This window comes from Triticum urartu, chromosome 1 (genome assembly GCF_003073215.2).
Source record: "Triticum urartu cultivar G1812 chromosome 1, Tu2.1, whole genome shotgun sequence".
Classification (NCBI taxonomy): domain Eukaryota; kingdom Viridiplantae; phylum Streptophyta; class Magnoliopsida; order Poales; family Poaceae; genus Triticum; species Triticum urartu.
This window is the reverse complement of record NC_053022.1, coordinates 74896196-74907984: the sequence shown is the minus strand read 5'-3', so window position 1 is coordinate 74907984 and position 11789 is coordinate 74896196. Positions and strand designations below refer to the sequence as shown.

Below are 11789 nucleotides of genomic sequence, written 5' to 3'. Positions count from 1 at the left end.
TAAAATTGCATGATATAGCACCAAAGTTGGCATCAATTTTTTCCGTCAAAACATACTCATGGGAGATCTAGTTTCAAAGATTTCGCCGCGAGGAATCCAGCGGTGAAGACGGTTCTGAATTTGGATGCACGGTTTGAAAGATATGACTTTTCAAAAATTTGAAAACCCAAGATAAGTGCACATGCACACCCATCAGACAAGGAATCTCTTGCTCACGTGAATATGTCATTGCTACCCGCCACGTCATGCATAAAGACAAAATTTTAGACCACAACACTGCATGCATGCATGTGTGAGATGCATGCTCAGTTTCGCTAATTAATGCGTATGCACTTTTTAGAATTCAGGTTTATTTAGTTGATGGATCTCGAAGGCCATTCAGCAAAAGAATATCTCACTCTCACATCTGAGATCAGACATGAAGAGAGTTGATGCAGATCATTCACCGAGTAATGTAATTCGGCCGATAATTTCCGTCTTCTCCCGCGCATGCATGCATTTGCAAGAAGGTTTGCATGCAACCAAATGTACCAGTCCGAAAGGCTCCACGTGGCAGCTGCGCCCTTCGTCTGCGTCCTCGCCTCCGCGCGCAGCGTGCTACACCCCGCTCTCGAACATATATGATTCAATTTGTGCGAACATTAAATTTAGATGAGCTAAATTTTATCTAGATTAGATTTAGCAGATCTGGAAATGAAAAATCTAGTTACACTCCACTCTAGCTACACGATCAAACCAAAAATAAAAGAAAGCAGAGAATGAAAAGACATGTGTCCCTACACAAAAAAACTAAGCCTACAAAAAAACCAATACACAAAACATAATAACAGTTCACTAGAAAAATGTCATATCGGCTCTCACTGCTTCATGAGGGACAAACCAAAAAAAATATGACGCAAGGACGACGAGCATGACTCGGAAGTATGTGTATATGATGTATATGAGTTAGATGAAACATTCTCAACTCTCATTTAGATAATAATTAGCAAACCAATTCGAAACGGGACCTCTGACCGCGCGAGAAAAAAGGGCCCAACAAAGGACACACACGTGAACCGGTTGACAAATAGACACCAAACACATATTTGACACAAAGCGCGCGTGACAAAATAACCCGCAATCAAGATTTGCACAACATTTAAAGCGAACATATGACAGAGGAAAAACAAGTTCATGAATTCAAATGAATAAATAAAGAATAAAGGGGAAATGAAAAATGGAAAAATGGAAATAAAAAATATAAATATAAAATCATGAATATAAAATAGTTTATAATTTAAAACAAATAATAAAATAGAAAAAGAAAAAAGAAAACAAATACCAGGTATCAAATAAAAGTGTAGAAAAATAAGAAGAACTAGAACTGAGTGTAGCACAGATTTATGAAAGAAAGAAAAACAAAGGCAATCAACCTCGCAGTAGCAACGACCTTGAGTAGCATAGACTTGGAAAAACCAACAACGCCCGACCTAGCACTAGCAAGGACCTGGACACAGGCAACGCCTGAGACAAACGCGCCGCCGAGCGAGCGCAGCAGCCAGATCATGGCGTTTTGCCAGATCATGGAGTATAATCTAATAACTTTAGACTTAGTTGTGAGATAGCTATTTCACATCTAAATATAAAATAGCAAACCTGATATTATTTTTTATCTGGCAAACGGGTATATGCATTCTTGAAACTGCCGTCACTGTCTTTAGCATTGGATACTGCTCTAAGGTTTCTGTTTGTTTTTCCATAACATGCCGCCTTAATTACTTGGTTAAAGGGTGTTCTCTACGTCTGCTCTTGATAAACTAGGTGATTTCCTCACGCGTTGCAGTGGAAATTTGAAGAGTAATTTCAGATGTATTATGTATAAATAAAATGATCCAAATCAAGAGCTTCTTTTTTTAATAAAAATGTTTCATACTTGCACTCTGTGTAAACAAAGAATACGCATGTGGTTTGCTTGGGCTTGCAAAATAATGTTAGTGGATGCTGACATGACATATTTGGTGAAGTGGAGGATCGCACGTTGAGAGAATTAGACTTAGTGAGGATCAACTATTTAAGATTCAGATTTAACCCATTTGTGCTTGAATATAATGGTTTTTTAGAAGCAGCGAAAAAGAAAGTAATCATGTTTACTTGAATTGAGCTTTCTCCTCTTCTTGGGTGACGTTTACTGTGCCTGGACACCGGGAGATACAAAGACAGAGGTGTGACCTTGTTCTTGGCTTCTTGCTCTTGATCGTACGATTCCATTCAAGGTTTCTCTCCTTATTTCAGATGAAGTGGAGACCGCAAATCGTGAAGTGAGATCGCTCTCGTGCTTATTATATCGTTGGTACTCAAATTTACTCCTTTATTTAGTCGATGGATCTCGACGGCCATTCAGCAAATAAATTTCTCACTCTCACATCTGAGATCAGACATGAAGAGAGTTGAGGCTAGTCGTAATGACGAGTATTATAGACTAGTATCATGCATATGATATTAGTGTATAATACTCATCCGTAGTGCATAGTATTATATGTTAGTATCATAGATGATTTCATTTATTGCTTGTCATGCATGACATATAGTAGCACAACATTTAATATGATACGATATTATGATATGATACTCAACCCTCTTTTTTTTCATTTAATTGTATGTCACCTCATCAAATTTGCTTAGTTGACATGCATAATACTATCTATGATACTCCATTATGACCGGCCTGATGTAGATCATTCACCCGAGTAATGTAATTCGGCCGATAATTTCCGTCTTCTCCCGCGCATGCATGCAACCAAATTAATGTACCAGTCGGAAAGGCTCCACGTGTCAGCCGCGCCCTTTGTCTTCGTCCTCGCCTCCGCGCGCGGCGCGCGCTACACCCCGCTCTCGACCACGAAGCGCAGCAATTCCTGCAACCACGGAGAGAGCAGGAGGAGCCGAAGGAAGGGATAGCAGATCGACTGGCCTCCATAGTTTCCACTTCCTGACCGCGAAATTCAGTTCCCGTCGACCGGTTGCTCGTTCTCTGACTCGTCGATCGTCTTCGTCGTCGATACCTGTAGCAACCGCCGCCGGCATGTTGTCTCAGCCTCATGCATGCACCGTGTGGTGATCGGCGTGTACCGATGATGATGATCACGCAGCAGCATGCAGCCGCCTCCGCCCTAGGTCCCGTGGAGGAAGACCGTGTTCTCCAGCTGCGGCGGCCGTAGCCCGTAGGTCCCCTTTCATCGACGACGACGACGGCCGCAAGGACAAGTTCGTGAGGTTGGAGGAGACGGTCAGCCCGAGGATCGCCGCCAGCCATGGACGTCCCCGGCAGCGGGCACCAGATGGACAGCTACTTCTCCCGCCCCAAGATCCGGTCCCGGTCCATCCGCATGGCGGCCGCCGGCGTGATCAACCGGTCGGAGCGGCTCAAGAACATCGGCCGCGTCTTCCAGGAGGACCTCAAGAACATCTCGCTCAAGATCTACGACCCGCAGGACCCGTTCCTGATGCGCATGAACCGCCTCTTCGTCTTCTCCTGCATCATCTCCGTCGCCGTGGACCCGATGTTCTTCTACCTCCCTTCCGTCACCGAGACGGAGTACAACACCTGCATCGGATTCAACCGCATCCTGGCGGCCGGCGCCACCGCCGTGCGCTCCGCCATCGACTTCTTCTACCTGGCGCGGATCGTGCTGCAGTTCCACACCGCCTTCATCGCGCCGTCGTCGCGGGTGTTCGGCCGCGGGGAGCTCGTCATCAACAACAGGGACATCGCGCAGCGCTACCTCCACCGCTTCTTCATCGTGGACCTCCTCTCCGTGCTCCCGCTGCCGCAGATCCAGATGATCAAGTTCTTCATGCGGCCCAAGGGCGCGGACCTGCTCCCCATCAAGACGGCGCTCTTCTTCATCGTGCTCACCCAATACCTGCCCCGTCTCTTCCGCTTCTACCCCATCATATCGGAGCTGAAGCGCACCACCGGGGTGTTCGCGGAGACCGCCTTCGCCGGCGCCGCCTTCTACCTGCTCCTCTACATGCTCGCCTCCCACATGGTGGGCGCCTTCTGGTACCTCCTTGCCGTGGAGCGCGTGGACGACTGCTGGCGCGAGAAGTGCGCGGGGCTCAAGTTCGACCGCTGCGTAAAATTCATGTACTGCGGGGGCGCCGGGGCGACCAAGGAGGACAGGGATAACCAGTTCACCGAGTTCATGGAGTGGCGGACCATGATCAGGCAGGTGCTCAAGCAGGAGTGCGCGCCCATGGACAACAACGGCACGGGCTTCGACTACGGCATCTACAGCAATGCCATCACCTCGGGGGTGACCCACACCCAGGACCTCATCCCCAAGATCCTCTTCTGCCTCTGGTGGGGCCTCCAGAACCTGAGCACGGGCGCCCAGGGGCTAGAGACGACGCACTACAAGGGGGAGGCCCTCTTCGCCATCCTCCTCGCCCTCTTCGGCCTCATCCTCATGGCGCTCCTCATCGGCAACATGCAGACGTACCTCCAGTCCATGACGCTGCGGATGGAGGAGATGCGGCTCAAGCGACGGGACACGGAGCAGTGGATGCGCCACCGCCACCTCCCCGACGACCTCATGGAGCGCGTGTGGCGGCACAACCAGTACAAGTGGATGGAGACGCGGGGCGTGGACGAGGACGGGCTCGTGAGCTGCCTCCCCAAGGACATCCGGCGGGACGTGAAGCGCCACCTCTGCCTCCGCCTCGTCCGCCGCGTGCCGCTCTTCGCCAACATGGACGAGCGCCTCCTGGACGCCATCTGCGAGCGGCTCAAGCCCAGCCTCTGCACGGAGTGCACCTACGTGGTGCGGGAAGGGGAGCCCGTCGACGAGATGTTCTTCATCATCAGGGGCCGGCTGGAGAGCTCCACCACCGACGGGGGCCGCATAGGGTTCTTCAACAAGGAGCTCCTCAAGGAAGGGGACTTTTGCGGCGAGGAGCTGCTCACCTGGGCGCTGGACCCCAAGGCGGCGGCGAACCTGCCCTTGTCCACGCGCAGCGTCAAGGCGATGTCGGAGGTGGAGGGCTTTGCGCTGCACGCCGACGAGCTCAAGTTCGTCGCCGGGCAGTTCCGGCGGTTGCACAGCAAGCAGCTGCAGCAGACGTTCAGGTTCTACTCGCAGCAGTGGCGCACCTGGGCGTCGTGCTTCATCCAGGCCACATGGAGGAGATACCAGAAGCGAAAGAGGCTGGAGCAGCGGAGGCGGGAGGTGGAACAGATGTATGGCATGGCGTCCACGTCGTCGTCGAGCCATTTCAAGACGACGTTCCTTGTGTCAAGGTTCGCCAAAAAAGCCATGCGCAACGTGCTACGTAAGCGCTTGCTCCGGGAGGAGAGCCTCATCTTGCTGCCCAAGCCGCCAGAGCCCGACTTTGGCAGAATGCACTACTGATTCGGTTCGGTTGTGACCCGCAGTTGCCGCGCTGCTAAATGATATGCTTGGACGTGAAATTCAGAAAATAAAACTTGTTTGGTGAGAGCAGTGAAGACAAGAAAAACATGAACATATAATACGATATATTTTACTAAGTTTCAGGTGGAACCATTTTGTCAAAAAAAAAAGTTTCAGGTGGAACCAACACTAATTGAACAGGCTCAACTAGTTAATCTGAAATTACATCAAAAGAAGTGAAACTATCAAGTTGGCTAACTGCCACCTTAGCCATCAGATGAGCGACGACATTGACACTTCTTTGGAGTGTAGTACATCACACGACCATATCGAGCGCAACAACAAAAACAACAACCAAGTTGCAATGATGTCATTGTGACATCATACTCACTCCGGCAAGACTCTATTCAAGCAGTGCATACCTTTTTTCTAGAGCTAAAGACAGAGGGTAAAATACAAGAAAGTTAGACAAACTTCTACCACAACCTGGTGAGAAATAAGTTCCACTTAAACACAATACAACCACAACGCAAAAACAGGCCCGGTCATGAGATTTTGAGGGCCCAGGATGAAAATTGAATTTGGTCCACTTAATTTTGATAGTATCAAAAAAGAAAAAAGACATACCTTCTCTGAAATCGCGTTGTCGAGGTGGCAGGTGGACGTGGTACAATCTCCTCTCGACGACTCACTTCTCAGTGTTCATCCTGTGAGGGGGGCGGTGACAAGGTGTTTTTGGCGAAATTGATAACAGGAAGAGAATGTTTTGTGACGTAAAATGTCTAACTAGCACGACAACTACAATCTGCTTATGTGAACATATTTAAACCAAAGTAGATTATAAAAAATGTTCAGCTATAAATTTAGAACATGTTATCAACATTTACAAACAATACATGAGTTTATTATTAATACCCCTCTTGTCTAGGTTTGTTTTTATAGAGAGATTAAAAAAAGGTTTGTTTTATATATATAAAAAAGGTATACACCAGATAGAATTTTTAGGCAAGATACTCCAGATTGCTATTGGGGTTGCTATAGGTATCCATCATTCATCAGTAAACTCGCTACATGCTTAGGACACTTCGGTGAACTGGAGATTCACCGGCTTGTATGGAGCGCCAAGAGTAGAAAACAAGCATCACAGTTGGCGATTCCTTCATACCCTACATACACTCCCGCACTCAGCGTGGTTATGTATGGGTTATTTTAATAAGACCCTATATGGGGAAGAACATTTCAGTCAGACGGCTCGACCAGAATGGCAGATGAGAGCTTTTCGCGAGATCACCGACGAGTGTGCGTTCCAGGGTCTAGGTTGGACGGGAGTAGCTTACACATGGGACAACCGACAATCCGGCAACGCAAATGTTAAAGCCCGGCTAGACCGAGCCTTTGCTAATGAGGAATTCAGACAGATTTTTGAGTATGTTAAAGTGCGCCACATCTATTCGGTGGAGTCAGACCACCGCTTTGTGCTAACTGACTTTCGGCACCAATCCCCCAACAACAGATCACATACGTCGAAACCGTTCCGCTATGAGAACATTTGGCAGTCTCATAGTGATTACGAGCAACTTGTCACTGAAACTTGGTGAGCACAAGCAAGACAGCCAGGTTTGCGTGGTATTATGAACTCCCTAGATGCTTTACAGCGCTGTTTGGTGCCATGGGGGGTTCGAGAATTTGGCTGTCTAACCAGGACAGTCCGACAGCTACAAAAAAGTCTTGATAGACTACGTCGTCAGTCTGTTGGTCGGGGCCCTTCAGAGGAAGAGAAAGCTACCATGCTCAAGCTCCGAGAAGCTCTCAAACTGGAGGAGATTTGGCTGAAGCAGCGCTCCCGTGTACCGTGGCTCCGGGAAGGGGACCGCAACACAGCTTATTTCCAGGCGCAGGCAAAACAACGTCAGTGCATCAACAAGATCGTCAACCTGCAGTGTGCGGATGGCTCCGTTTGTGCCTCGGGAGATGAAGACAAGGAAGAAATCCTTGCGTTCTGTAAAGCCCTATACACATCTCAAGGCTACAACAATAGTGAGGAACTATTATCGCATGTTCCAAACCGGGTTACACCGGCTATGAACGACCTGCTATGTCGTCCGTTTGAAGCTCAAGAGATCCATGATGCATTATTTCAAATGGCCCCGTCCAAGGCGCCGGGGGTGGACGGATTTACAGCAGGGTTTTATCAACGTCACTTGGAACTATTGAAGCATGATCTAGTTCCAGCAATCCTTGATTTTTTCAATGGTGGTGAGCTACCTGCGGGTCTAAATGACACTTCAATCACATTAATCCCCAAGGTACGCCATCCCTAGACCATTTCCCAATATCGACCCATTGCATTGTGCCCAGTGCTTTATAGGATTGCTGTTAAGGTGATTACCAACCGGTTACGGCCTTGCATGGATGAGATAATCAGTGAGGAGCAAAGTGCTTTCATCCCAGGTCGTCTAATCACCGACAATGTCCTCGTGGCTTTGAAAGTGTTCATACGATGAAGAGGCAAAAGAAAGAGAAGAATTTCTCGTGTGCAATAAAACTGGACATGATGAAGGCTTACGATCGAGTAGAATGGCACTTCCTTGAGGCTATAATGTTGAGACTCGGGTTTACTGGCAACACTAGCAGACTAATCATGAAGTGCGTCACTTTGGTTCGTTTCTCTGTTCGAGTCAACGGAGAACTGCTGCCTTTTTTCACACTGTCGAGAGGCCTCAGGCAAGGTTACCCCATATCCCCATACCTATTCTTGCTTTGTGCCGAAGGATTCTCATCATTGCTGAAAAATTATGGCAACTATGTGGATCGGGGCATCCATGTGAATTTTTAACCCCCATGGGTGAGTCACCTTTTATTCACTGATGATAGCTTCATCTTCATCAAGGCGAGCACTGAGAGTGCAAATTGATTGAATGATATTCTCAGAATATACGGGGAAGCCTCCGGCCAGTGTGTAAACAGAACTAAAAGTGCTACGTACTTCAGTCCAAACGCACCGGCAGCGCTCAAAGGTTCCCTCAAACAGCTGCTCAACGTCCATTCGGAAGCCTTTTCAGAGCGGTATCTTGGACTGCCCACCGCTGTTGGAAGAATCACAAGTGGTACCTTTGAACACATCAGGGATCGAGCGAGGGGGAAAATGCAGGGTTGGTCTGAACGGTTCTTTGCTTGTGCAGGAAGAGAAACATTGATTAAATCTATTGTTCAGGCTATACCAACTTTCAGCATGTCTTGTTTTCTTCTTACCAAAAAAGTGTGCAAAAACTTGACTTCAAACATGGCAAAATTCTAGTGGGGGAGCACGGTTGATATCCGTTCCTTGCACTGGATCGCCTAGGACAAGCTTGCTACACCAAAGATTAAAGGAGGGATGGGGTTTCGTGATCTCTGACAGTTTAATCTAGCGCTCCTTGGGAAGCATGGCTAGAGGTTCATGACAAAGCCAGATGCTCTTTGCACATGAGTAATGAAAGGAAGATATTTTCCTAACTGTGATTTTATGCTGGCAACAACACCCAAATCATCATCTGCTATATGGAGGGCCATTGTTGCTGGTCGCGAAGCTCTCAATGTTGGCCTGGTAAAATGCATCGGTGACGGCGTATCCATCTCTGTATGGGAGGATCGGTGGATCCCGTCGACTGCCACTATGAGACCACTATTCAGACCACCGACTTCTGTGGTCGCAACGGTCAGTGATCTGATCGATGAGGTCAATTGGACCTGGAAACATGATCTTGTCCGCACAACTTTCATTGCTCCAGATGCGGAGGCTATATTGAACATCCCACTCCGGCAGGGCGGTGGAGATGATTTGCTTGGGCACATGAGAGGTCTGGTATCTACTCTGTTAAATCAGCCTATCGAGCTCTAATGAATCAAAAAGAGCGTTTAGCTCTCAAAGAGGGGCAGATAGCAACGCCATCAATGAGTGAACAGCAGATGTGGAGCGAACTATGGAAACTTAAAGTTGTCCCAAAAGTAAGGGTTTTTTGGTGGAGGCTACTTAAGGGAATCATTCCCGACGAGTGCACTCTCCACCATCGACACATCAAAGATACAAGCTTATGCAAGCTGTGCCTTGCTATGGATGAAGACTTGATGCATGCACTAGTGCACTATGCTCACGCGAGAAGTTTCCAGGAGGAGGCAAGGTTGCTTTTTGAGATCACCTTGCCTCAGCTCCACCCAACACTTGGTCGCGCGACATCCTTTGTGACTCGCGATTCACAGATGATACGTCTCCAACGTATCTATAATTTTTGATTGCTCCATGCTATTATATTATCTATTTTGGATGTTAATGGGCTTTATTTTATACTTTTATATCATTTTTGGGACTAACATACTAACTGGAGGCCCAGCCCAAATTGCTGTTTTTTGCCTATTTCAGGGTTTCGAAGAAAAGGAATATCAAACAGAGCCCAAACAGAATGAAACCTTCGGGAACGTGATTTTATCAACAAACGTGATCCAGGAGACTTGGAGTGGCCGTCAAGAAACAAGGGAGGAAGGCACGAGGCAGGGGGCGCACCTACCCCCCTAGGCGTGCCATCCACCCTCGTGGGCCCTCCGTTGCTCCACCGACATACTTCTTCCTCCTATATATATCCACGTACCCCCCAAACATCCAGGAGCACCACGGAAACCTAATTCCACCACCGTAACCTTATGTACTCGAGAGATCCCATCTCGGGGCCTTTACCGGAGCTCCACCGGAGGGGGCATTGACCACGGAGGGCCTCTACATCAACTCCATGGCCTCTCCGGTGATGTGTGAGTAGTTTACTTCATACCTACGGGTCCATAGTTATTAGCTAGATGGCTTGTTCTCTCTCTTTGGATCTCAATACAAAGTTCTCCTCGATTTTCTTGGAGATCTATTCGATGCAATCTTCTTTTGCGGTGTGTTTGTCGAGATCCGATGAATTATGGGTTTATGATCCAGACTATCTATGAACAATATTTGATTCTCCTTCGAATTATTTTATGTATGATTGGTTTATCTTTGCAAGTATCTTTGAATTATCGGTTTGGTTTGGCCTACTAGATTGATCTTTCTTGCAATGGGAGAAGTGCTTAGCTTTGGGTTCAATCTTGCGGTGTTCGATCCTAGTGACAGAAAGGGAACCGGTACGTATTGTATTGTTGCCATCGAGGATAAAAAGATGGGGTTTATATCATATTGCATGAGTTTATCCCTCTACATCATGTCATCTTCCTTAAAGCATTACTCTATTCTCTTGAACTTAATACTCTAGATGCATGTTGGATAGAGGCCGATGTGTGGAGTAATAGTAGTAGATGCAGAATCGTTTCGGTCTACTTGTTTCGGACGTGATGCCTATATACATGATCATACCTAGATATTCTCATAACTATGCTCAACTCTATCAATTGCTTGACAGTAATTCGTTTACCCACCGTAATACTTATGCTCTTGAGAGAAGCCACTAGTGAAACCTATGGCCCCCGGGTCTATCTTCCATCATATTAATCTTCCAATACTTAGTTATTTCCTTTGCCGTTTATTTCACTTTGTATCTTTATTTCTCTTTATCATAAAAATACCAAAAATATTATCTTATCATATCTATCATATCTCACTCTCGTAAGTGACTGAGAAGGGCTAGACAACCCCTTTATCGCGTTGGTTGCGAGGTTCTTATTTGTTTGTGTAGGTGCGTGGGACTTGAGCGTGATCTCCTACTGGATTGATACCTTGGTTCTCAAAAACTGAGGGAAATACTTACGCTGCTTTACTGCATCACCCTTTCCTCTTCAAGGGAAAACCAACGTAGTGCTCAAGAGGTAGCAACAGACAAGGATCGCACTACGATCATCACAGTCATGTGGGCAATTTGGATGTCTCACAACAGAAGGACACATGACCAAGAAACCATTGATCCTTATAGCTCGGTCCGTCGCATTCGCAAAGACCTAGCGCTGCTAGATATTCCCCGTCAGAGTTTCATACCACTGCCGGGCCATGGCTAGCGACCCCCTGAAGATTCTCATATCAAAATCAACACGGTTCGGCAATACAGTTTGACGCTGGTAATGCTGGACTGGGGGTGTTGCTCGTTCCTCCTCGGCCTTCCTAGGTGCATGGTGCAAACCCCAATTGGGGACAATGGATCCTTTCATTGCTGAGGTTCTCGCGCTACGCGAAGGAGTCATCTTTGCCAAGCTTCGAGGCTACTTGCATGTGCAACTAGAATCCGACTGTCCCGAGGCAGTAAACCTCTAGAACCTTGGCTACATCGATCGTTCGATAGTAGCACCAATTGTTACAGAAATTAGAGAGCTCTCTGCTATCCTTTTGTCTTTCAACATTTCTCATGTAATAAGAGCTGCTAACGGTCGTGCACACTTGTGTGCTAAGCGTGCATG

General features: G+C 47.3%; 1 protein-coding gene across 1 annotated transcript; it reads left to right on the top strand.

Annotated features, from left to right (window-relative positions):
* Nucleotides 1-3177: 3177 nt before the first annotated feature.
* On the top strand, nt 3178-5390 carry LOC125509448 (putative cyclic nucleotide-gated ion channel 7). The gene has a single exon (XM_048674460.1). It carries the CDS (start codon nt 3291-3293, stop codon nt 5388-5390), a length of 2100 nt encoding a protein of 699 aa, XP_048530417.1. The 5' UTR covers nt 3178-3290.
* Nucleotides 5391-11789: the final 6399 nt, after the last annotated feature.

What these genes read in the sequence shown, in the direction of transcription:
- LOC125509448 (XM_048674460.1), top strand. Translation starts at nt 3,291, where the DNA reads ATGGACGTCCCCGGCAGCGGGCACCAGATGGACAGCTACTTCTCCCGC.